The sequence below is a fragment of the Eretmochelys imbricata genome, chromosome 15 (genome assembly GCF_965152235.1).
Source record: "Eretmochelys imbricata isolate rEreImb1 chromosome 15, rEreImb1.hap1, whole genome shotgun sequence".
NCBI lineage: Eukaryota > Metazoa > Chordata > Testudines > Cheloniidae > Eretmochelys > Eretmochelys imbricata.
Genome location: NC_135586.1, coordinates 27,735,513 through 27,762,419, shown reverse-complemented (window position 1 = coordinate 27,762,419; position 26,907 = coordinate 27,735,513). Strand labels below are relative to the sequence as shown.

At 53.2% G+C, this 26,907-nt stretch overlaps 1 protein-coding gene across 1 annotated transcript in view; it reads right to left on the bottom strand.

Moving 5' to 3' along the window:
- CUX2 (cut like homeobox 2) overlaps positions 1–26,907 on the bottom strand; it is a 90,429-nt gene that overhangs the window by 18,975 nt on the left and 44,547 nt on the right. The window contains exons 4-14 of the mRNA XM_077835052.1: positions 23,176–23,313; positions 19,779–19,902; positions 15,632–15,708; positions 13,761–13,827; positions 10,928–10,976; positions 8,778–8,882; positions 5,982–6,173; positions 4,646–4,704; positions 4,107–4,155; positions 3,903–4,002; positions 1,829–2,488 (exon numbers count right to left, since the gene is read on the bottom strand). Coding sequence (XP_077691178.1) covers positions 1,829–2,488; positions 3,903–4,002; positions 4,107–4,155; positions 4,646–4,704; positions 5,982–6,173; positions 8,778–8,882; positions 10,928–10,976; positions 13,761–13,827; positions 15,632–15,708; positions 19,779–19,902; positions 23,176–23,313 — 1,620 coding nt within the window. The remainder of the gene's footprint in view (positions 1–1,828; positions 2,489–3,902; positions 4,003–4,106; positions 4,156–4,645; positions 4,705–5,981; positions 6,174–8,777; positions 8,883–10,927; positions 10,977–13,760; positions 13,828–15,631; positions 15,709–19,778; positions 19,903–23,175; positions 23,314–26,907) is intronic.

Below are 26,907 nucleotides of genomic sequence, written 5' to 3'. Positions count from 1 at the left end.
ATGTGAACAGATGCCGTGGCTTAGCCCCTTCCACCCCACCCGTCATGGGCCACCTACGGTACAGCAAAGACCCAGGAGCACATGTGACTTCTGCGATACCACGCACCATCTGGATATTTGTTTGTGAAGTGCTAGAGGCCACGGGAAGTGTAGGAGTGGCTGGCTGGAGAAGTCAAGTGTGGGCTGAGAACTAGGACGGAGCTATTGCTGCACTAGGTGACTGCGTGAGCTGCACACCCTCCAGACCTCCCCTGGACCCCCTGTGCTGGACTCTGAATGCTGCAAGTTTTGGGGTGGGGTACCCTCAGTTCTCTACTTTTCAGGCATCTCCAACTGCACAGCCTGGGCCCAGCTTTGGCCCCTTGGGCTAAGATGAGATTTCTAACGTGCCTGCTAAATGCTAATGTAGGTCATTTCTGGAGAGAGATGAAGCTGGAATGATGGTCCACACTGATTGACACACGCCCCTGGTTAGCGTAGGGGGAGCTGCAGGAGGATCAGGGAACCAAGGGGTTAAAAAGGAGACAACTGGAAAACGCGGCTAGTTCCAAGCCCCCAGAGGACCTGAGTCTGCTCTCGGTCACAGCGGCAGCAGGTCGTCGCTCCAGCGTATCACGCAGCAAAATCCACAGCCTGCCTGTCAGCGGGAGGAGAGGGGCTGCAGCGGCGTAAAGTCTACAAGGCACCAGGGCCTCATGGACAATGGAACATCGGCATCTTGAGAGTCACTTTATACTGTGTGTTCAGGGTCTTGTCCCTTGTCACACAGGAGCCAGAAGTTACTCTCACCACTGAGCTGAGCTGATGCTTTAACCCAAGGCTAGGTGATCTGTACACCGCAGCGCTCCGGTTTATTACTGGCAGAGGGCACTGATTTTACCAGTGGGTTTAGCCCAGTCTGAAACGACATGGTGTCATCTGGTGCGTTTTCAGGGATTTGAGCCTGCATTTGTTCAGTTCTGAATGGCCTGGGAGCTGCAGGCAGCCAGGCACTAGAGAAATCCAGGCCAAGGTCAGCTCCTCAATAAAAGTGGCCTCATTCTGTCCAGAGATGCTGAGCATCTGCCTGCAGGGGTTCAGCACCTGCCTAATTCTCATGTTGCTAATCTGCAGAGGCAAGAACATCCCATCCTCCCTCATAGCAAAGCTGGCTGGTCTTGTGGTTCAAGTCCAGGATTGAAGAGGCAGGCTACCTGGGTTTTAGTCCCACCTCTGACATATACTGTGTGTGGCCTGAGACAAGTAATTGCCCCTCTCCGTGCCTCAGTTTCCCCTGCTGTAAGCCAGGGCGCTAAGATTTCTCTGGCGGTGAGTGTTTGCAACGCTCCCTTGTATGGAGGTGCTAGAGAATTGCTCAGACTGTTTAGTAAATAGCTACCATCTCATGTCAAGACTTTGTTGTTTTGACAAAACATTCTCCCGCACATTGATTGGGACTCCCTGAAACATTACCATGAATAATTAAATGCCACTTGTCAGAAGAAATGAATAAAGTGCATTCAGTGACGCAGCCCCTTCAGGTTTATTTTCAATCACTGTTATTCACCAGGGCCCCACCCTCCCTCCATGCCCACAGAAGCCAATGGTGGCAGGCGTCCAGCATCTCGCAGGATCGACCCTTGCCTGCTGTTTACGGGCCTCGGGAATTGGGGCTGTTTCCCCTCCCAGCTGCTGGTGCAAAGCAGGGAGTCTCCCCTGGGTCTCTCTGGGCTATGGAATCAACCCCAGCAAGACAAAGTGAAAATCCTGCAACTGCTCCCTGCGAAGCGGCCCCCCTTGCCCCCTCAACTCACGCAGCGTGAGAGCCGACCCCCTCCAGGCCACTCACCTCGCTGGCGCACCTGAATGGTCCTCAGCGCCAGGACGTTCTGCTCGTCAGAGAGGAACTGCTTCATCTTGATGAACGGTTCCTTCCCCTTCACCGTCAGCTTGCGCCAGGGCTTGGGCCTGGCCAGGATCTCGCTGACCGAGCCCTGCGAGAGCCCCAGGACGTAATGGCCAAAGACGCGCTGGCCGATGTTGTGTTTCAGCAGCTGCTCCTTGACTTGGAAGGCGATCTCGGCCGTGTCCAGCTGCTCCTCGTCGGCCGAGCCGGCGCTGCTGCCTTCCGACTGGTCGCTGGGGGGGCTCGAGTCACTGGCCGGGGCAGCGTGGCTGGGGTTGGTGGGCAGCAGGGGGCCTTTGGCCGCGTAGAAGGGGGAGGGAAAGGCCAGCGCGCTGCAGTTCTCGCTCTTGTACGCCGGCGGCACCATTTGCTTGGGGAGCAAGGCGTCCGTCGGCAGCCGCTCGCCCGCAGCCAGGCTGGGGAAAGGGGACAACGAGAAAGTCCTCTGGGCTTCCTGGGCCATGGTGGGGGCCAGCAGAGGCTGGAGGGGGCTGGGGGAGGCAGGGTCTTCCCCGGGGGGCTGAGAGAGCTGCTGGGGAGAGGGGTAGGACTGGTCCGTGCCCATGGAATCCTTCACCAACTCGTCCTCAGAATGATCCTCCTCTAGAGACGAGAGAGAAAGACACACACTATAGCGCAGGGCGCTGAGTTGGGGCCGGTGCTCCCAGCCAGGCAGCAGCAGCCGGGTGGAGTCCAGCAGGGACTGCGATACGCCCAGAGCCAGCTGGCTTTGTTGCCGACATGGTCGCACCATCCGGATACTCACTGTGGTTGGGCATCACACCGGCCCCTTGCCTGGGGCCTGATTCTGAGCTCAGGACCCTCAGCGCCCAGTCCACGACTAGGGGATGGGGTGGCTGAGTGACTCCAAGCTGGGTGGAGCTGAGCCCTATTTTGCTGAATCCAGGCCATACTGGTCCCCGTAGGGGCTGCCTACGTGGCGTTGAAAAGTCTGCGGCTGGCCCGTGTCAGCTGACTGCGCTGTAGATGTTCGGGCTCAGCCTGGAGCCCGGGCGCCCGGACCCTGCGAGTCCCAGAGCTTGGGCTGCATTCTGGGGACGTCTACAAAGCAATTAAGCAGTCGCTTGGCCCAAGTCCCGCGAGCCCAAGTCAGCTGGCACGGGCCAGCCAAGGGCGTGGAATGGCAATGTAGACGTATCGGCAGGACAAGCCCCGGCCGCACAGGCAAAGGGAGAGGCCAGCGCTGCCCCAGAGACACGGGATGCCAGCTGAGGAGCTGCTGCCATCAGCCCTAAAGCAGACACAGCTGGGGGCAGGCAGGGCCCCTCCTGGTCCCGAAGAGCCTGGGCCAGCTGGCCCGCAGGTTCTCTCAGGCTCTTGCGCGACGGAGAGCTGTGCCCCCAGCTGAACCCCCTGAGGTGAATCTCGGGACCATGGCTGTGCTGGAGCATAGACTCTGCACCAGCGCCTAGAAGCCTCTTTTGCACCGTCTGTCCAAAGATGCCAACGCACCTTGCAAAGGCGGGGGCAGGGCTAGCAATGAGGAAACGGCAGCACAGGTGGGAAAGGATGGTCTTGGGGCTAAAGCAGCGGCTTAGGGCTCTGACAGTTTGGGTTCTCTCCCCAGCACTGCTACAGACACCTTGTCCAAGCTGGGAGGAGCCATATCACTACTCTGTGCCTCAGTTTCCCCACACGTATAATACCTCTTCCCTGCCTTGGGGGACTGTGAGGCTGTTCTGGAATTTGCCCAGCAGTCTCTGATAGAAGGTGCCACAAACACTCAGCGAGCTATCCTTAAGGAGCAGCATTTTCAAGGAACCAAAGGGAACCAGGTATCCAATTTCCCCGGAATGTCAGTGACTGGCCCAAGAATGAGTCGATGAGAGAGTTTGTGATGGAACCCAGGAGTCCTGCACACACCCAGGGATGGTTATGACCATTGCATTTTTATGTGTTTAACAATAAATACATTGGTGGGGAAGGATTATAAATATAAAACCAAACAATGAAAACTGCACATTTACAATGCAAAAAATAAACCCGGTTGCCCTACCAGCATTGGCCAAGAGATTTGGCTTTTCCAAAACGTATTTCTGGGATGGATAGAAAGATTCTTTGCCTAGAAGCAGCGGCTCGTCTGATTTCGATATGCTCTGAAAGAGAGAAAGGAGCGTTTAGGAAATGTTTATTGATGGCTTGGAGATGAAGGATTTCGCGACCGATTCTTAGTGGTTCCCGAGCAGATTCCGGCACTTGCCTGGGAAAGGCTGCAATTAGCAGACGCCAGCTTCATGGCCTTCAGGATGCTGGGAGAGAAACAAGACAGGGTTAGTCCTGTTGCTAATTCTCCCCCTTGATTGCCAGTCATATCAAAGACTGGCACACAGGAATGCGGCTCGCGAGGTCTGGACAGGACGTCCGCTCCATCCCATCCAAGCACTGCCTTTGAAACCAGGGGGAAGGTTTTTTAATTAACGCCCACGGTTTCCCATCGGAGCTACCGGCACAGCTTTTCCCCGCTGAGCTCGATGTGATGTGACGTCCTCACTGCGTATCTGCGGGCGACCTCCACAGGCCCAGGGTCAGGAGGCATGAGCTGGGGGGTTAGGCTGCTCTCTGCCTTCGGCGACTGGCTGGCAAGTGTGCTACAGAGCTGCTGTACCTCCCAGCCGGCAGCTCCGGGGAGACGTCTGGGGAGCCTGGCTCCAACGCAGCTCAGAGCAGGCGTTCCCAGGTGCACACACACCAGCCGGGCACGTGGGCAGGGAAGGGATCGCGCGCAGCTGCGGACCTTACCTCAGCTCCGTTTTAATCTCCTCATAGTCAGACTGGGCCTGCAATTTTTCTTCCAGCTTCTGAACAAGGAATGAGAGTGAAACAAGAGTCAGAATTGCTTGGTCCGTCCCCCCAGCTCTCAGTTCCATGCAGGCTGAAGATGGCCTTCGCTACCAGAGCTCCTCCCCTTCGTCTGTCTGCAGTCATCCGGCATCCCAGAGAGCGAGGGAAGAGCACTTCCTCCCCAGCGCTGACCTAGGCTGCTGAGTCAAGTGACCGGGATGCCGTACGAGGGAGACAAACTGATGAGCTTGACAGACCCGCAGCCTCACAACTGCCGGGCTCCGGTTTGGGCCAAGCGTCAGTCCAGGGCCCTGTGACATGCAGTACGTGGCACCCATGCCGTGCGGTGGGCAAGTAGAATTTGCAGAGCACCCAGCACCGCCCGTTAACGTCAACGGTCAGGATGTCTGAGAATCCAGAGCCATTGAACCCACTAGCCCGAGTCTATGAGAATGACCCCCTGGTAAAACTGGCCTGGTACATTTCCCCTCCCTCGGACAGCCCCTTACAGCTGTGGTCAGTTCCTACTGACAGTGTATTTAAAGTACACAGCACAAAATGGTCCCTATCCCTTTGAGCGGACGTGAATGAGAGGGTCTGTCCCCTTCTCGCTGCTGCGTGTGTGTACAAAGAGAACATGCACCGCTAATGCACAGCGTCAGCCTTATCATTGCCAGGGAAGGACATGCGGCCCACATGCAAAACAAACTCACCCAAGGGGTGGGGGGGGAGAATCTAATTATGGTGATTAGTATTTTGGGCTGTGCGTGTTGTGCCCTGCATTGTGCCGGCAGGATAGCGAATCCCCTCGAGTGTGAGCTCACGTGCTGTCCAGCTGCCCCACAAAGAGAGGGGCTCAGGCCCACAGCTGGCGCAACCTGGCACAGCTCCATTGGCTTTCCTGGAACGAGGCTGATTTACCTCTGCTCACGCTCTGGCCCATACCCTGGCGCATTACTTGCCGTGATGGACATTCTCTTTCGGCTCCGGCAGCAAGGACCTGATTCTGGTCTCACCGAACCCAGGGGGACTCTCTTTACTTCAGCAGCGTCTCTCCTGACTTACACCATGTCACTGAGATCGGAATCAGGCCCATACAGCGGTTGTCCTCGCCCCTCGGATTGCCTCCATTTACAGACAGCAGGGATGGATTTCCCCACGGGAATCCCCTACGTCCTGCTCAGCACTTCACTGTGTATTTTGCAGGTGCCCGAGGGGGTGAGGCAGCCACCCCCCCCCCAGTGGAAGGCCGGAGCCTTTGTTCCTACTTGGAGGGACAGAAAGGGGCACGTACTTCAATTGCTTCGTTCTTGGCTGTGAGCTGCCGCTCCAGGTCTGCAATCTGGTTGGCTGAGGACTCTTCCAGCTCTTGCAGAGAGTTCTGGAGGTGCTGAATGTCCTTGAGGAGTCGGAGAATCTCCCGGTCCTTCGCCGCCAGCGCAGCCTCAAGCCTAGGCCCTGAGCACAGCGAATAGTTCACTTTATCCTGCAAGGAGATCAGGGCAGCGTTAGCCATCCAGCCGCGCTGCCCAGGGATTCTGATCAGAGCAGAACCTGGCTGGCAGCCCGAAAGCTCCAGATTCCAGCCCATGGGTTATTGAGAAATAGCCACAGTGCACTGCTACCTGCTGCTCCCCAGGGGTCGCCGTACGCTCTGCCTGCTGCGTCGGGGCTGGTTACACTCCGTCACTCGAGGCAACAGAACCCGGCATGACCCAGTACCCTACGTCAGCTCAGCTGCTCCATTTCAGCAGCTGTCTTGAACAGCAATGGAGCCCCTGGGCTCTGTCTCGCAGAGCACAGCCGCCAACTTTGGCTTCACTCTGGTTAGCTGCCAGCTTGACAGTCCGTGGGCCAGCGTATCATCCGGCCAGCTCCGAGAAGCTGGGTTCGAGGGACCAGATTTTCAGATCGTTTCTGTTCCCAAGGTTCCACCTGGCTTAGAGATTTTGGACATGTGTTTCAGGTATTACAGGATCCAGGAGCTGCACTATTCCTTGGGTGGCTTTAAGCCACCTTAGCACCCTCCCAGGACTGGGCTAGTCGAGGGGTTGGAGAAAGCCCTGGCATACCTGAGAGAAGCCTGGAGGTCGGGCTAAGTTCCAGCAGCCTCCCTGGCATGCCCCGCACTGCAACACCAACGCTCTGCACCAAGGCTTGCAAGGGGCTCCTTGAGAGACAGCCTTACGGCTGTCGTCCATAATGCCTGCACTGCAGGAATCCTCCCCTGGCCAGATCCCTTCGCACCTCGCCAGCCCTTTGCCATGGCATCAAGGTGCCAAAGCAGGGGTGAGATCGGAGATAAAAAGGCTGAAGGAAAGCAAAGTGCCCCAGCTGGCAAGCCATGACTCTGCACAGGGAGGGGCGTTGCCTGAATTCTGGGGGCTGAAGGAGGTGTGGGGGGGGAACACAAGGTCAGATACAGACAGGTCTAACTGGGTGCCTCCAAACTAGGGGATGATTTATTGCTGTAGGACTGAGCCAGGGCAGCCTCTGGTGGGCAAGGCCTTCTATTGACAGAGGATATAGACTGAAAAACAAACAGATATTTAAATGAGCTTCCTAGAGGCAACAAACCAGCTGGAACAAGGAAGCCAGAAGCTGGGAAGGAAAGCACCAGGAGTGTCCACCTGTATATATTTTTATATGTTGGCTTTCATTAATGCTGCATGAATCCGTCTTTACAAACCCCAAAGATCCGGGGCTCGGTGCGAATTAACACTCCTGGCGCAGTGCGTGGGACCCAGAATTAATGCTGGTTTCTATCCCTCTAAAGACCTGATGCTGTGAAGTGCTGAGCCCTGCGAGCACCCATTGCTGGAGCAGGGGGTGCTCAGCGCTGTGCAGGATTGGGTCCTCGGGTTTTTGTCTGCAGCTCTGAACTCAGGAGACATGGGGCTTGAGCCAAAGCCCAAGCGATCCAGTGGAAAGGCTCCCACTAACTGCGGCGGGCTCTGGATCAGGTCTGCCAGCAGCACATGGTCTCCTATCTACAGCAACAGGAACCCGCTTTGTCCCCTAGGCTAGGCTGGGGTTGCCGGGATTCCCATCCTGGTACAAGCTATACTGGCAAATGCATTTCACTGGCATAGCTGCATCTCCATTGGGAGGGTCTGCAAATACAGCTATACTGGCATAGTACAGCTCTTCCTGTACAGTTATACTGACAAACCACAGGCTAGACCTGGGAGAAATCCAGGATTCAACCTAAAACCCTGTCACCTGGGACTTTCACTAGCACTAAATCCATCCCAACAGAGCGAAAGGTTGGGAAGGGAGAGGGGACGGACGCTCCAAGCACCACAGACTCTTCTAGCTCCTCTGGGAGCTTCTCTGGAGTTTCCAGCAGGAGGTTCTGCTTGGGCTGGCGTCTAGTCAGCAACCATCTGACATTTCCCACCCGGATGCTGTGCAAAGGGCCCATCCACAGCTGGGGAACGCTGCTGATTTGGGAGCAACAGAGTTTCTTCTACACGATCCGCACAACATTAGAACGGGGCTGGAGAGAGAGAGTTTACGAACTCCCATTGGGACAAAGGCAGCTGTGTGCTTCACAGGGATGATTTTGTTCCATTGGCAGTGGCATTTTACCTGTCTGAGGATGGAGTTATGATGTCTAATTGGACAGGGACACACACACACACAGTCTTACGCGGTTCCTGCTAACTGAGGCCCAGATCCCCAAAGCAACCTAAACACCTTTGAGGATCGAGGCCTGAGCTCTTATGCACACACTCCATGGCCCGCTTGCTGCCCTGGCTTCCAGCAGCAAAGGTGCTTCGTTTCTCACTCTCTGGAAAACCAGGTCCTTCCCAAAGCAACGACGTGCCCAGTTTTCGGCTCACGCGTGCAACCCAGCCCATGTGCACAGGCCATGTGGGCCCTGGCACAGGGAAGTTTTAACCACCACTGGAAAACCATGCCCCTCAAAGTTTCCTGCGTCCCCGACTGCAGACTCTGGGTCAGCTCCCCAGCTGGCATATGTCGGCCTGGCTGCAGTGAGATCTATGGAGTGAAGCCAGTTTCCCACAGCCGAGGATCTGACCTACTGCGTGTCGTTCTTCCTGAACGTCAGACTTCTGTCCCTTACCCCGCTGGGTCCTTGTGGAGAGCAACAGGCCAGGCGAATGGAACTATTTACACACGCGAGCTGCTCCCGCAGACTCTCCACCTCCCTCTGGGCTGCCTCTGCGCGCTGCAAGGGAAGAAAGTGACACGTGTCAGCAGGGCTCTCCGTTCCACTGAGCTAGCCAAGCAGTGACATGCTGTGGGCTCTTCCTCGGCTGAGCTTTTCGCCCAGCCTAAAGCTGCATGGCGTGGGGGGACCGCCCTCATGCTTAATCTGCAATGAAAGAGGTGCTGGGGCCCTGACCCAGCAAGCCCTGGCACAAATTAAGCACCGGCCACCCTGAAATAATACTGAGGTGGGATCAGAACAACACTATGACCCAGTGTTCGGCAATGACCCAGGCTCCAGGTTTGTGGAGCCCAAACCACCTTTGTTAAGAGTGTAAGTCAGGAAGCGGACGGTGAAAAGCCAGAGAGGGTGTTACAGGGTGTTCACCCCAGCAAGTGCTCACTGCTTCCACTGGTGTTGAGGGGATGTTTGCCTCTGTGCGGGTGAGAGAACAGACCCCCTGTATGGGCTCACCGTCCACATGGATTTCAGCTAGCCCCAAGGGCAACAGCCATGAAGAGCACAGGGTTCTGGTGTATTCAGACCCAGGGGTCAGTGTTGGCCCGTTACAGAAATAGGGCTGGCCGTGAGGTCCTGGTCTGGATACAAACATCCCCGAGTTCAGATTTGGTTTGGCCCCCGCTACCATTTCAACATGCTTCTTAATGCCATACAGCAGCACAGGTGCCACAGTGCCTTAATCCATGTCCTAATCACCTGTACTCATTAACAATGCCAGGCACCACAGTGGGGGTGTCAATCCCTGTCCCAACCAAATCCCAAGGTGGGTAATTACTTCCTACTCATCTAAAACTCCTCCTCATTCCAGTTAGACATTGTTTTCTTCTCTTCCTGACCTAAACTCTTGTTTATTGTCGCTGTGCACTGTTAAACAGCTGCTAAGTTCCACCCCAGAGGTGGCTGCCTTTCAGTGAAGGGAAAAGTGATCCCACACGTTGTTTGTATGTCATTGAAAAGACACTGATTCCTTCTGCATGAAAGGCCATATCTACATGTAAATTGCTACTTAGGAATATTTGTATTACTCATGCCTAGTTTGTATATACATTTTTGTGACTTCAAAAAAAACCAACCCAACCCAACCAATTAGGGGGGAGGGATAGCTCAGTGGTTTGAGCATTGGCCTGCTAAACCCAGGGTTGTGAGTTCAATCCTTGAGGGGGCCATTTAGGGATCTGGGGCAAAAATTGCGGATTGGTCCTGCTTTGAGCAGCAGATTGGACTAGATGACCTCCTGAGGTCCCTTCCAACCCTGATACTCTATGATTCACATGGAAATATATAAAATGAGTAGTAAGTACTCCAGAAACGTATACAGCTCTGAATGCATCATTTTGCTCTAGGCCCCAGCAATGTCCCTGCCTTAACCGCCCCCCCCACCCCTCCGCACCCCCGGATACTGGGGCTGATAGTTTATAATACTGATGACTCTTGGACGATGGCGGCACGTCCCAAATAGCAGCGTGATAACTACAGCTCAAAACAAAGAGATCGGGTCAAATATTGCTGTCAGGGACATCAGGGCTGTCTCTGGTGCCCGCGTAGCCAAACCCTCGTACTTTTAAAGAGCATCGACGGATAAAAGTGTTGCCCTGTTCACAAGGAGTCTCCTTCTGAACGTCTCCTGGCTAATGCAGGAGTGTTCCCGGTAGGGATTAACGAGCGACCATGTCACTCTGAGCCATGTCCGCCAGGCTTGGGTTTAGTTCCTTCACCCCTCTGGGATTCAGCTGCCAGAGCTGTAAGGAGATCCCATGTTCACTGAGTCAGCTCCCCCATCCCGAGAAGCCCCAAAGCGGCAGATCCAACAGGATACAAAGGCTCCGGTGGCGCAACGGACAAGGACAGAGCCCAGGGCAAGGGGTGGAGCGTTTAGCCTGGGCATTGCCATCAATGGCTGCAGGACCCTGCGCCCACCCAGATCTGCCTCCACTGCAGAACGAATCACCTCAGTCCCTGGATAATCGCCGGGAGCAAAGGGAAGGAAATCAGTTATTTGGGCCGCGCCAGCTCGATATTCAGTGGAAAGAATTTCTCCTCACCTGATTGGCTTTTTCAAGGTTTGTCATGATCATTGCTACTTCATCTGCCCTGAGACAGCAAAGCAAAAAACCAATTAGTTGGAAGGCGGCAGAGTGTCCCCACAAACATTCCATTGTGTTAAACAATCACCCAGGTCTTTGTTTTTTTTGTTTTTTACATTTAATTGAAATATGACATTTTAGCCATCTGTGTGCAATATGCATAAGGCAGCCTTGCAAAACGGTCATGGAAACGTACCGACCTAGGCACAAAACCTTCTTGCCCACTCCTGCGGCAGACGCAGGGATTCATTGATGAAGAAAACACTAAAGATATTTCACTCGCCCATCCAAAATAACATTCCCACCCAAGGAGTGGAATTGTGCTGGGCGGGCTTAATGCTCATCAAAGGGGCCAGAATGACAGCCCGGATGATCAGTATGCTGGTTATTCACAGGTCAGATACAACATGGGCAGCAGTCGCGCAAACTACCCCACCCTGCCAGCTCTGGAGCGACCACTTCCCGGGGTTAACAGGAGTTCAGTCTCTGTGGCCCAGTCAAGCCTTGGATTCTCTGCTACACTGCCAGCAAGGAGGCGGTTCGTGCCAGCTGTGATGTGAGTGTTACAGAGTGGGCATCTGTCCATCAGGAACTGGCTGCAGGCCATTCCAGCTCGTTTCACGCCGGCCAACAAACAGCCATGAGATGGGAACAATTTCGGGTCATTAACAAGCCATGCCCATATGTGAGGCAGGGATCTCGACATGAAAGGCTCCCTCTCCCACTGCCAGTTCTCTGAGCCACCCACGGCCTCCAAATTACTTTCCAAAAGGCCTCCTTCCCTCTTGATCTTGGGTTGTTTGTCAATGAGGAACACTGGCATCTGTTTAATTGCCTCCCACCCACTATTCCACCAGTCGCTGAGAGCTGGCACAGCTACTGGGTACACGGTGGCGGATTTGTTTATTGTAGGAAGGTAAATACTCAAAGCCTCTAATTTGTGATCTCCAGTCCCAGCCATGCAACACCCACTAGCTGGTGAATTAACAACATAGAAACAAGCCAAATGAACCCAAAGAGGGGAGAGTCCAAAACGTGACGTCGGAAGAGGCAAAGATACCAAGGGATGGGACAAGCCCTTTTTTCATCCCCATCATTCTGTGCATAGCGGCTGCAATCCTGATCAAAGGCAAAATTAGTTACAGCACCGCATGTACAAATGGCATATCAAATTATCAAAGAACATCTGCTTTGGTATGATATGATTGAGTGTTCCGACCCTGCTGCGTAATGGGAATGAGCGAGCGTGTGTGTGTGAACACGTGCTGCTGTGTTAGCGAGACCGGTGGAACATTTGAACAGCTGTAAATGTTTGGCAGCCTCCACGGCTAGCAAGAGCCGAAGGGAGGGAAAAGATGTTCCTGACTCATAAAAGTAAATGGCACCCGACCAACAAAAATAAGAACAAGCAAATGTACATTTAATGAAGTGGAGGAGCCCATTAAACATAACCCAGTGACTGTGCGCTCCCCCTGCCATTAGAAGACAGCTCAAGGTAGATTTGCATGTCTGGAAGGACCTGGGAAGGTCCAGAGATTTTTAGGAAGAACTGATTTTACCTTCTTATAATTTCTGAAGTCCAGACCTAGAACAAGACTATGCAGAAGTTGGAGGGTGTTTGGATCTGGGGTCTTATTGGAGGTCCCTCTCTGACAGAAAACCTAGGAACCTCGATGCGCCACCTGGGCCTGGCTGACTTCCCAAGTCACTTTCTCAGACAATTGACATGGCTTCTGAAAATCTAGTCTTTTCTTTGATGAGTCTGCCCCATCTTCAGTGCCCCCTTGCTATGCTGCAGCATCTGTGCCATGCCACCCAAGTTTGCCCTTGGATACGTGGGTGCAGCCAATGGGCAGAGCTGGGATTAGAACTCGGTGCTTCCTCATTCCTTCCTTTTTGCTCAAACCATTCCATCGCATCTCTGAGGCCTGGCAGACACGGACCGAGAAACCCCCTAGCCATGACATCTTTATGATAGCTCATTTGCTCGAGAAAATGACCCAGATCCCTGTAGAGACCCCAAACTCAGAGTAGTCTGCTGACAACTGATCTGGGATTTGTTGTGTCTGTCTCAGAAATATCCCCCATGAAGGTGATTCTTCTGGGACCTGAAGCAATGGCTGGCTAGCTCTGTGATGCTGCTTGGAGACCTTCAGCCCTGTTATGTTCACTCTGCTCTGGTGGTAAAAGGCTGGATTATATGCAAGGGGACTCTTCCAATGGTATAGAATTAGTACAGATATCCCTCTGTCACCCCCACTCCCATCTCCTAGCAGGCAGTATGGGCAGAGTACGGCTGGAACTGCCTCTCGGGAGCTCACAGGCTGCTGGATGAAATGAAATACTGACCAGGTGCAATTTAGGGTAGCTTTGAGGCTGCTCCCAGTTGCGGGGGGTTGGGGGAGCCCAGTTTGGGGGAGGAGTAAAGGTGGTGTGAAGTCACAGTTGCCCAGCCTCTTGGTGTGCTGCACTGAACAGAGCTTGGTGGTGACAGTGGCATGTGTGTAGGTATACACCACGTGGGTCTGTACCCATCTATATACCCAGTGCCAAACAGCTGGCAGGAGAGATTTGGCAGCCGGTTGAAGTGGTTAGTATTAGATCCACCATACAGTGCAATGCCCCGGCATCAGAAGCATGGGGATGACGGGCCTTGTTCCAGCTTGGTCCCTCTTGACACATCCCACATGCAACCCGAAGACCGGGCCCTCCTCAGAGGCTGTGGCCAGACACGACGTCTCTGCTTGGACCGTGCACGGCTTTGGTCGATAGACAAAACCGAGTGACTTACTTTGAAGTTGCCTCTTCGTCATATTTACACCGCAGGTCGAGCAGCTCCGTCTGGGTTGCCTTTAGCGCTGACCAGATGGAAAAAATCAAACAACACTCAGTAAGTAACACTCCCCTTGGAAAGAGATTTATTGGTGGTTGGTAAAGCACCGGCCGGTTGGAAGGTGGATCAAGCAGCCTTTGGCAGGCTCCCACTCAGCCCTCTGCTCTGCTGCCATTCAAATCAATATTTTTTTTTTTAATTTTTATGTGAACTGATGCAAAACCAAGATGCAGACAAAGACAACAACACTGATAGGCTTTAAAAAAAAGTCACCATGTTCCTAGACTTTAGGACCAGTTAATAGATTTTCGACCCAAACCTTTTTGGAGTTCCTGAAACGTTCAATTAGCCTCTGCGTTGCTAGTGAAGGGATGAACACTTTTCATGCACCAGCAACTTTCTGGGTTCCCGCCAGCAGCAGAAATAGAGCACGAGAACCAGAGAAATTAAACCTGGAGAGATCTAATAGGCGCATTCCTCACCCTACGGTACAGGCCAGATCTTCAGCTGCAGTGAACCAAAGTCGCTCTGTTGAAGTTAATGGAGCTGCATTGATTTATCCCAGCAGAGGATCTGGCCCTCTCCCTCCTAGTTCATTATCCACAGTAGTTTCCACTTCCCTGGGGAGACCAGAGTCTGATACTGTTAGAAAGTTATTCCTGGTAATGGGGCCAAAGCCTGGCCCTAGAGAAGCCAATGGGAGTGTTGTCAGTGGCTGCAGTGGGGTCAAGATGTGGCCCAATTTCCCCTCACTTAATTTCACCCCAATGCTCCTCGCTGTGCCCCCTTGCACAGCTCGTTCCAGTCCATGGCACCCAGATCTCCTCCTCTCTTCTCCCTTGTGTGACCATAACCCAGCCAGTGGCAGTTTGTTCAAGACCTTTAGCAGCTGCTTTTCCTGCCCAGTTTGCCCTTCCTCCTGCACCATGGCCCTGGGTGGTCCAAACACAGGACATGAGCGTGGTCCATGCTGGATAGCGGCAGAGCACGGTACTGCAGGACAGATGCCCTGAGTACGTCCACACCTTCGGGAGAGCCCCACAGAGACGCTGTGGGCAGCGTGGCAGGGCAAAGGGGCGTGACAGCGTCTATGCATCCGCCTCTAGGCAGCTATTGACAACAGGCTACAGGGCAGCTCTGCGCACCAGGAACACAGGAGAGCGTCTGAGGCCATGAACACGCAGCCTCACCAACTCCCTGCCTGTAGCCCCCTCCAGAAGCAGAACCAGAGTGGGTGCAATTTCCCCCTCTGGCCGGCAGACTCTAGGGGGCAGGCACTCAACCCCTGGGGCCAGTAAGTCCTTAGGCACAACTAAGTCAATGGAGTCACAGTGGCCTAGTGGCTAGAGCATGGCCTGGAACCCAGAAAAGTTGGGTTCTACTCCTGGCTCTGCTGCTGCCCTGATGGGTGACTGTGGGTAAGTCATGCCCCTCTCTGCCTCAGTTTCCCCATCTGTAAAATGGGGATAATGACACTGACTTCCTTTGTAAAGCCCTTTGAGATCCAGATCCCACTGAAATCAGTGAGACTCTCCCTGTTGACTTTACTGGGGGTAAAATCAGGCCCATACTTTGGCAGGGCTGGGCTGGGAAAGCAAGTACACTTTGATGATGACAAAGGCCAGACAGGTGTGATGTGCCCCTAGAGCATATTCTCCCCTTGGGGTGCACCAGTGACCCCCAACTGCTCTGCCAGGAGGGCACTGATGTCCGTGCACCCAGGGGAGAAGAGTCAAAGCACCACTGAGCCTTACCCACATCTGGATCTCCAGCCAAGGGCTCAGGGACCCAAGCTGGGCAGGACTTTTGGACGTCACATCTTTCAATACCTGCATGTAGCACTTTGATCTTTTCTTCTGCTTCCCCCAGCCTAGCTGCCAAAGTGATCTGTGCTTCCTGTAGTCCCCTGTGAAGAGAAGGGTCGGTATCAGTGATCACCTTCTGTGTTCATACACAGCTAACCCTCGGCCAGCATGAGGCCTTCCACCAGCCATGGGGGGCTGACTCTCAGAGACAGCCGAAGTCACTCCTGTTCTGCTCTCCCAAGGGTTGGGAATTCACTACGAGCTCCGCTTCATCCACAGCATGCCATCGAGCTGCTCATTTATCCTTTTTAACATGTACTTAAAACCCATCATTCAGATGTTTCCCTAGAAAATTTATATGCCTATTGCAGCCAAGACGTTTTCATGCTGCTAGAATTGTCCACATTTCCATTAAAAACCTCTATTTCCAGGGGTTTATAGCCCAGGCCGTAAAAATTCACTTCAGGCTGAAAAACTTGGCATGTTGGATCTCAGCCCAGAAATAAATTTCTTGACAAAAATTGGTGAAAAGAATTAAAGATCTACCTATAGATAAATAAGAGCGTGAAGAAAAGAAAATCCATTTGGCTCTTTTGGAGTTCCTCTAAGAGTGGAAATGAGCCAGAAGCGAGTACATGCCGTTAAGGGACTCCTTCACTCTGCTAAGCCTACAGGGCTGCTGTGTGTGCTATAGCATAACTCACACTCGCTCTGGATCCTGAACGCTCTCACTGCAGACACAGGTGCTGTCCCAACCGTCCATGAGGAATTTGCACTGGATGGACTTTATAGATACGTAGGCTGCCAGCCTCACTGTTGACCCAGGGGGATGGTGAAGCTCCGAGCCATGTTTAACCATCTCCCGAGCCAACGATCAGTGCAGCGGGTTGACATAATAGACCTTCCTAGCTCGGAAGGATTGGTCACCACCTCCTGGGTCAGTTACTAACAAGCTATCCTAACAGCAAGTGAGTGCACTGAGAATCGAGGTTTCCAGGACCCTCTAATCGCACATGCATTGTGCACATCTGAAATACTCTTCGTTAGCTAGCAATCGGTGTGATCCAGAGAGAGACAGCAGCTGCGGAAGGGTTTCTCCACTCAGCCATACCGTCGCCTTGACACTGGGGGCGCCCAAGAGTGGCTGGTAAAGGTAACCAGGGAGCAGAGCGTGAGCACTCCTTCCAACCAGCCGAACCCACTGGTGTCGGGAGGGGGCAGAGGCAGTGCTCCGGGACAGCTGCCTGGTGTGCCATCGTCCCCTGGCAAACCTCCAGGAATTAAAGCTGACCCAGTCAGCCTCAGCGCCCAGGAGATTTTGCTCTGTACCCTGTAAGCGCCTCCTGACGAGGTGGAGGGAATAGGGCCCATGCACAGGCACAGGTGGGGAGATCACGGCAGTTCAGCTCCGGCGGGGCTGGCCTTCCAGACACACAGTCTCCATGCACGGCTTGGGGCACCCACGTGATTGGAAGGCCACAACTCACGGTCCTCTGCAGTCCTGCAAACCCCGCCTCGAGCAAATGATTCACTGGGGACAGCGCAAGCTTTAGCATGGTGTTGCCCCTCCCTTGGGCTACCCCACGTGATCCAGCCCATTATCGGGGTGGCCTTCCCCACCTCCTGTTTCGCTGGAGGTGTTGGCTCAGCCAGACAGAACTGCACCCCGCAATGAACGGCTGCAGGGCAAAGATCCAACGCACAGCAGTGTCATTAGCAGGGAGTCCGTAATGCTGGATTCGGTAGCCACAGAACCAAAGCACAGGTCATCCAGCCCCCCAGATCCACGGAGTTCGTGGCAGCTACCCAGCAACCAGGACATTCAGATCTAGGAGTCAAAACTGAGGTCAGCACTTCACTCTCAAGCACTGGCTTCCCCCAGCACATGCCAACACCCTGCTAGCCTGGGCCGTTCGGACTCCAGCCGTACCCGGCCCAAACTGGGCCCGTCCCAGCCCATAGGCCAGCAGAGACTGTGCTGACGGGGGTTTCTACAGAGGACTAAATCATTTCCATATCTGCTCCCTCAGCCCCTGCCTCCCAGCCCTCTTGCTAGCTGCTGTCACAGCACGCTCCGAGACAAGTCCTCGAATAGCCTAACCACGGTGTCACGGCACAGTCTGCACCGTCCCTATCCCCGGGGACCCACGACACAGAGTTTATTCCACAGAGACTCTCTGTCAGTTCAGTGACTGGGAAGCCAGGCCTCCACGTGGAATCTGTGACTCCTGGAGGCCCCCAACAGCCTTGCAGGAGCCAAGCAGCAGAACAGGCCGAGTTCCATTGTGCAGGGAGAACACACCAGAGAGAGCCTGCCGAGGAAGGGAAGGCCTTGCCCTGTGCGTGCTATGCTGGATGGGACCCCATCTGTGGGGGCAAAAGAAGTAGGGGCAGGCCCAGAGGTGGATGTGAGAGTGGCTCCTGGGTCGGGCCCACATTTTCAGTAGAAGCCACGAATCCTGGGTGCCCACCTTGAGCCCCTCCAAGGCCTAGATCCTCACAGGGATTTAAGCATCTAGCTTCTGCAGCCGCAATCCCTTGGAGGATCTGGGCCAAAAGGCCTAATTTTCAGAGATGCTGATCACTCCCCACTCCCAGCGAAGTCTTTGTGAACCGGGCCCACGCACGGTTAGACAGATGAGGCAGCGTGCCTTGCAAATCGTCCTTGTCTCCTGGAGTAGCATGGGGCGGGGCTGGATTTATTTAATTAATCTGAGGTGGGCAAAAAAGCAATCAGGGAAAAGTTATTTTGCATTATTTATAACCTGTGTTTGGCAGGATCTTCCTCCAAAAGAACTGCAAGGAGGGTTTAAAGCGCCTTCATTTGTTTATCAGCTCCGCATGCTAAGGAATAACAATGAAGTTCCATTGAAGGAGCCTTTGGTAAACTCTGGACTGTCAAAACTGAAAGGCCAGTTAAGAATGAGGTTCATTTGTTGGGCTATATTTATCCTAATCCTCCAAGCAAAACAACACATGGGAGAAAGATACGAGTTGGTGATTACCATGTTTACCAGATGGGCATAGGAAATGAACTCCCAGTTCTAGGGATAATGGTACAATGACCACGACAGTGTGAATGCAAAATACACATGTAAACACACACACACACACACACACACACAATCTTGTGTGCAAACATGTCTGTCACTCAAGCAGATCTTTGCCAATGGGTCCTATTTCAGACTGGTTTGCATTGGCCAGATGATGACCGCAGGCAGAGTTTTTCTTTCTGGCACACGACGCCCTTTTCCCTCCTCAGCAGCCCTGAATGAGGTTGCATCCATGGAGGGCTTGAAAAGCTCCCTTCGGATCTTGGGAATGCCACTGTGAGCACCAGGCAGAGGGGGTTGCTCTAGAGTGCAGCTGGAGCTCCTGCACCTGGACATGAGCCCCGATGGACCAAATCCAGCCCCAATGGGGTCAAAAGTCACTTCCATCAGGCCCTATTTTGGGCCCATTTCCTCCACACCTGCTGGCCTGAGACTCAAACTCAGATCCCCTACCAGAGCAGGCTGGGTGCTGACAGGCCAGCCTGTGAGGTGAGGAAACCTAGATACCAGAAATAACTGGGGAAAGAACCATTCCTCCTCGGTCAGTCACTGGGGCCTCATCTTCCCTGAGTGACCTGGCCTGACTTGGCACTCGCACAGGGCCAGACTGATCCAGCGACACCATGGTAACTCCAGAGCCTCTGTGCTGGGATGCCAGGGCTAAGAGTTTCAGCGACACCGAGGGGATTCAGGTGCCCAAAGCACTCATTAATTTGAATGAAAAATGGGAATCCAAATCCCTTAGGCAGCTTTGAAACTCTCAAGTCATGGGGATGGTCCCAGTAAGAAACCTCCACAATAGAGGAGAGAGCTGAGATGGGTAGGACAGGCAGAGGACGGTGCCCGGTGTGACAAAGCTCAGAGTCTGGCCCAGTGTTGCCAGAGCAGGACATGCAAACCTCAGCCCAGCTCGCAAGAGGGAGGAGCACAGAATAAATGCTAGGCCAGCGAGAAAGAAGGTGAGGATGGATAGACAGAGCTGTATGGTGACCTATAAAAAGGACAGACAGAGAGGGATATGTATGCAGACAGACAGACAGACTCACATTCGCAACCCAGGCAGCTCTAGATCATATTTACTTTTTGGTTTTAAGGCCCATCCTCTGCTACTCACGTACTTCTGTTTTTCAGCTTCATTTCTCTGCAGCAAGGTGTCTGTGAAAAGTGCTTTGCTGTTGATGCTGGTGAGCCTGGTTCCCTCCGACACTGTGAGCACAGCTGGAGACGTTCCCCCTCTTTGCTCTGTGGGGGGGGAGCAGGGAGAAAAATTCACATAAGCAGCATGACAGAAGCGAAAAAGCAACCACTTCTTCCAGGGCCAAGAGATCAATCTCAGGGGGTAAAGAATCGATTTCCAGAACTTCAGCCACGGAGTTAATACATTCCGCAGGTTCCGCTGGTCAATTGCGTTAGAGGATCACAGCGGGGCGTGAAATCCTGAGTGCAGCCCAAACCCTGCCAAAGTGGCAGCTTCCTGGCTAGGTTATATCTGCTAATAGTCTCATTCGAACCACTTCAGCTCCTAGTGGCGGGAATGACCAGCAAAGCTGTTTAAGCTATGCTACACTGCGCCTCCAACCTGGAACACAGTATGCCTGCATGAAACCAATCTTCTGCATAAAAAGCTCTTAGAGCTCAAGACCCATCATTATTTACACCCTGGGTGGCTGCAATTTTCGTGTGATTTGCAGAAGTTGGGGGGGGGGGGGGGGAGTGTAGCTTTCTGGACTAGAACACTGGAAGCCAGTAGTCTTCAGGCTACTCTGTACAAGTGCTGTGCACTAGAACCGGCTGGGAAATTATTTTTCTTCTTTTTTTTTTTTTTTTAAAGACAAAAAGGGTTTTTTGTCGGGAAATGCCAGTTAGTCAAAACCAAAAGTTTTTGTGGAAACTTACCGGGTTCAATGAAACTTTCATGGGGGAGGTTTCGGAGAACCAGGATAGAATTTCTGGTCAAAACCAGAGAGATACACACACATCCCCAGCAGGCTGCTGGTTAAAGCATGCACTATGGGCGACCCAGCCCATACAGTGAGTCTCAATCGCTCTTACCCAATGAGTATTTAATTATTTATACAACTCTAGCACCTGATGAATGAGAAAGGGCAGGGACTCAAACCTGCATCTCCCACACCCTAGGTAAGCGCCATACCCACTGGGCTGCTGGCAGGAAGTTGGGCTTGCTTGCTCTCTCTCTCCATTTTTTAACCCTTTCTTTGGAATGCTCTAGCTTTTGTTCCAATGCAAAAGGAAACCAGATGTTGAAACCGTGACATTTTTCACAAAGTGGAGTTCTTGTTTCTGGACAGCCCTGCAAAGCACCCTCCCAGTCCCAGTGCACATTGCAGGATCCGGATGCATCGTCTCGGGCCCTGCAATACAAGGCCAGATCCTTAGCTGGCATAAATCAGTACTGCTGCCTCGCCATCAACAGAGCCGTGCAGCTTAGTGGGGAGAGCACTGGACTGGGACTCAGGAAACCTGGACTCTATTCCTGGCTCTGCCACTGGCTTGCTGGGTGACCTTGGGCAAGCCACCTCCCCTCTCTGTACCTCAGTTTCCCCATCTGTAAAATGGGGCTAGAGACCCTGACCTCCTTCGTAAAGCTGTTTGAGACCTACTGCTGAAAAGCTCTATATAAGAGCTAAGTGTTAAATATTATTAAGTTACACGAGCTGAAGAGCTAGGCCGTGATTTTTATTCTGACAGTGCCCCTTTAGAACTAAGCCCCAATGTTAACTGTGCTGTTCCCAATGAATATTCGTTAGAATTCATGTGTTTCTTCTTGTTCTTTTTCTCCACCTTTGGTGACATTTTACTGGGGTTTGCAGAGGAGCCCTCAATGAAGTACCGTACTGGTGGAGAAAGAAATGAGCACATGGTACTATTGCACAGAACCTGGAACTGCAAGGGGCTGCTCTAGATAAGGACTCTGTCCTGTCCCACGGCTGCCAGAGGCTGGGAGAAAATGCAGATCAACACAGTTAAAGCCCATTGGACTGACAACCCTGTGTGAGGGCAGCAGGGTACGGCATTTGCTGCTGATTCTGCTCCCTAGCCGCCCAGTCCCTTTCATGGTGATCAGCTGGTACAAATCAGCGCAGCTCCATGGACTTTGAGGATCAGGCCCCTTGACTTTAATGGGAGGAGACAACTCCCTGGGGGCACACAGGATCGGGCCCCTTCCTGTAGCGAATTAAAGGGAACAGATTCCGCATACCACGGGGGGCACCAGGCTGGGGACGGGAGGGATGGTTCAGTGACAGGAACTCGACAGCACAGCCCTCACCGGTCAAACCAGCCCCCAGGTGACCCCTTACTGGGCAGAGAGGATCACCGATGAATCTACAGTGGATCCCAGCAGGGACTGCCAGGCGAGGAGAGCGCGAGGCTGCAGGGGGATCTGCCCGGCCTTCCATTCTCAACTTTGACTCCGAGTCGGGAATGGGAAGAAAAGCTCCATGGAAGGGACTGAGCTGGTTTGGAGCAAAAGCCCCATGGAGCTGCTCCCGCCCTGGAAATGCTGGACCAGCCTGGCCCTGACCCACGGCTGTGCAGGTGACCACAGCCCTGAAGCAGACTGCAGGGGAGTTTCCATCCCTCCCTCAGTCGCCGTGGTGTCCCATACCCCAAGCGGAGCACAGACAGGGCGGACGATTTGCCCCATACAAGCGCTAAGAGTTATCATTATTATTACCCAGCTGGAAACAACTGGAGGCCTGCGAAGGCCTCTGCCTGCCTGTGGCAGGGCGGCAACTCACTGGCGCTGCGCCTCCTGCTGGTTGTCCTGAGAATTAGCTCTGCCGCCCCGGAGCACCCTCTGCAGGCCGGTGTCTCGCCTGCCACTGGTCCCCGTGTCCCTCCTGGACCCGTGCCCCTCTACAGCAGGGTTCTGCCCCCCCTGCAGTAACCCCACAGCTCTGGGTCTCCCCTCCCTGGGGAACCCCCAACCCTCTATCCCCACCTCTCCTCAGTCTATGGCTACTGCCAGTCGCCATCTAGCCCCCACTCACTAGGGCGGACTGCAGTGTAGAAGCCATTCATCATTGGCAAAGGGGGGTTTGGACCTGCTGCCTTTGCCTACCTGTGGGCTGCAGCCTCCGCAACCCCAGTAGCTGGTTTGGCCTTCAACAAGGCCTGCAGCCTGGGGAGTTGCCAGGCGGGAGCTCCCCAGCTCCTCTCGCCTTTCCCCATCCCTGCTCTGTTGCCTGCACCCTCAGCTCCCAGGCAGCTAGGTCCTTCTCCCTCTGAAGTGAGAGGGAGAGTCCTGACCCAGCTCCCCCCTGAGCCCTTATAACAGGGCCAGGTGTGGCCTGATTGGGGCGTGGCCCAGGTGTGGCTGCTTCCCCCAATCAGCCCTCTCCCAGGGCTGGCTTTAACCCTTTCAGGGCTGGAGTGGGTGACCACCCTACTGCACTGCCCCAGCACCGGGGGCCAGGGGACAGGGACACACCCCTGGCCCCCCCTCATCCCGGTGCTGGAAACGAACCAGGGCAAGGGAGGAGCGGCTGGTACCTTTGGTGCCAAGGAGCTCTGGGTGCTTCTTCCGCTGCCTGTTGAGCTCCTTCAGCGGTGGGTTCTCGGGGTCGAGGCCCTGACCCTGCTGCAGCCTCTCTTCTACGCTCTGGGCCACCTCCAGGACAGGAACGGGGTCTAAAGGGGAGCAAGGTGATGAGGTGAGGGGCAGCAGCTGGGCAGTGGGCCGCCCCCGCGCTGTCTGGGAACAACGTGGATGTTTGCAGCCTTGATCAGAGCCAGCATGCCTGGGACCAATGCTACGGTGAGCATAACTGTTCCTTTGCACTGGATCGAGGCCATCTGTGCCACACGGAACACGGGCCTCCCTTAGCGGGCAGTTGATCCAGACTGTAATGGCCACGGCGGCTAGGCATGAGCCCCAGGCTGCATTCCCTGCACACCCACATTTCCCGCATGGCAGGGAAGGCAGGATGGGTTTCCTCTTACAACCCCCCGTTATCGATTCTGCACAGGGTGCACGCTGCAGCCACCTTCCTAAATTAAAGGGGCCAGACTCTGCTCTCGGTTACACCAGCATTGGTCCGGAGCGACTGCAGCCAAATCAATGGATTAGCTACGGATTTAGGCCCCCATTTCCGACAGCCCCAGTCACCCAGGTGTCCATACCGCACAGCGATCCTGGAAAAGGGGTGAGTATGCAAACCCTAGCACTCATAGCCTCAGTGACTCGGGCATTTGGGGCGCGTGGGAGCTTTTAGAAACCTGGGCCTTAGAATGGGGCAGGGAGATCAGAATCTGAACGCGGCGTCTTTGAGATTGTCCTTAACACAAGCCAACGAGCCCTGTTAAAGTCTGAGCACACTCCTAAGCGCTGCGAGGATAAAGGCTTTCATCCCAGGCCTTCAGCACTCCTTCTGTTCATGGGGCCCTCCGTCCCCACCCTGAAACCTGCTCGAACGCCAGCCAGCAACACACTCCTGATAATGCCTGTTTATTTAGGCAAAGGCAGGCGCAGACAATCGCAGTTTGTGCAGAGGTAAGCAGGTGCATTCAGAACAGTATGTCTTCCCTCTGTCAGCATTACACCATCATTAGCTAGTGTCTGCTCAGCAGGGTGTGCCATTATGTCTCCCAGGGCTGATGTAATTATACATTGACATAATTAACCCAGCAAGCCCATTAAGCAGGCCAGCTAAAAATTCATCTATAATTATTTGTTGTGTGCATGCTAATGAGTCCATCTGCACTGCCATTGTACAACATGAACAAATTAATTTACAAGTCTGGATTTTTAATAAGTTCAAGAAAATGCCTCCTATTGAGCCAGGTTAATTTTTTTTTTAAAAGAGGAAAAGAGGGAAAAAAAAATAGAATCAAATTCTCCAGGGTCAGAAAGTTAGATAAAGAGGGAAGCGGAAGAGAGCTAGGCTCTCTGCCTTCTACCCCACACCTATGGCACAAATCCAAATGCAAAACAACTGACAATAAAATCCAGCTCTGTTGCTAAGAACAACTCCCTCAGCCTTTGATGGTATCACATGCAGAATAATTACACGCGGTAGTAACAAACGGTGCCAGCTTGCCACAGCCATGTGGACGGCATGACTGACCTTTCATTTTCCTTGCCATATATAATGGTACAGAGGCCGCTTGGAGACACTTGGTGGTGGGAAGTCGACAAGGTGCAATGTCAGTTTGAAATCATAGACAGGGCAATTAACTAGGATACAGGGCCTATGCTGATTGCCTTATTCCTGCGAGGAGCCCACTGGGCCAGGTTCTTATCTCATTTACACAGAGGTAGATCTGGAGTAAGTCCTCTGAGTGAACATGCTTCCTCTGGATTTCCACCAGCATCATGGCCAGTACTGGTCTTACTGATTCCAGTGGCCCTGCTCTTATGAAGGGGGAAATTCACCCTGGGTAGAAGACCAATCAAGGTCAATGCCCCACTCAAGTCCCACTTAAGCCGTTTGGCCCAGATTCTCCAAAGGTATTTATCTGCTTAACTCCCACTGATTTCAATGGGATTTGGGTGCCTAAATTCTTTTGATGATCTGGCCCTATGGGCCTTGTGTTTGTCTTTTGTATGGGGAAAATTTCACCTCCAGGAAGCAGGATTTGATCCCTTCATATTTGCCAGGATTCTTGTAGCCCTGTATATTTATATACTTAGGCCCCCATCTTCCGGACACTTATACACCTACTTAACTTTGCACCCACGAGCAGGCAACCTGATTGCAGTCAATGGGACTAGATCCTGCTTCGAGCAGGGGGTTGGACTAGATGACCTTCAGGGGTCCCTTCCAACCCTGATATTCTATGATTCTATGACTATTCATGTGTAGAAAGTTGGGCACACATGAAATTAAATACCAGCTATCTGAATCCCCTTTACCTGGAAATCCTAGTTATCTGCATCCACAAGTGTATGCCTGGTTATTTGAAGCTTTTGGCGGTCCCCCAGGCCTTTTGGATAAATGGGTGCGTACTGCATTTCTGGGGCACCCCTCGCTGGAGAAACACCCCAGTGGGTGAATTGTTAGAGCGACTGCCATCTTGTCTGCACTCAGGGCGGATGCTACAGTGGAGGTAAGCACCTGAGTTGAGGCCTGATCAGGCTCCCATTGAATTCAATGGGCGTTTTGTCAATGACTGTAACAGGAGCAAGACCGCACTGGACGTGCTCTGCCACTGCCAGACTCAACGGCAATAGCTTTAAATGCTCAGTGCAGAAGGATCTGTAAAGAAATTGTCCCTGCAACTTGCGAGTCATGGATCTGGTGGAATATTCCTTCACCTGTGTGAATCTTGGTCCATTGCACAAGACAAATGAGACTCTTCAGACTGGTCGTGGGAGATGCTCTTTGACTACCGGGGCCATTTCCTTGGGCTACACACCCAGCTAATCCTTCACCTTCTTAGCCTGCCTCTTGGGAATCTAGAGAACAGACTGAGATAGCAAAGCCCTGTAGAAGGCAAAAGGGAGGGAAGGGAAGCGGTCTACGGTCACACAAAAGCTTGAAGCGCTGGCAGTAGCACACAGAGTAGTGGCTGGGAACCGCTGATTCAAAACAAGCTGCAACCCTCGTGCTCTGCAGCGGGAACTGGCTTGCAGCATGGTATGCCGTGATTCAGCTACAGACTTCCAACGACAAGTATTGGGTTTGCCTATGAAAACTTGACATCAGTTAGGCTGCTGGTGTGCTGAGAACAATCCTGTCTCATTCCGTCTTGTTCCCTTGTTCTCTCCCGTCGGGCTGTCTGTATCCCTCTATGGTCTCTTGTCTTGCAGTTAGAGTGGAAGCTCTTTGGGGTAGGGACCAGCTTTTTGTCCTGTGTTTGTACAGCACCTAGTACAATGGGGTCCTGGCCCATGACTAGGGCCTCCAGGCGCTACAGTAATACAAACAACAAACAACAATCCCCAAATCCCAGTGATAGCCTGTGCCCTGACTGTCCTACACTGCAGAGGAAATGAACAAGCTGCAATGGCTGGAAATAAGAATTCTCTAAAACATCAATAATTAAGCTAACCATTCTGGAGCGGCTGGAAGCACTCATTGATATTACAGTCTGAACCCTCTTCTCAGAGACCATCTTGGAATCCTAGTAGCAGATGGCAGATTTCAGGGGTTTACTAGAGTAAAATGAATACAATTTAACGCCAAGTTATGGACTCAGAACCTTACCCAAAGCCCAGTGAAGTCAGTGAGAAAACTTGGGTGTGGCCCTTGACCAAGAACCTCAACCGCACTAAGCCAGTTA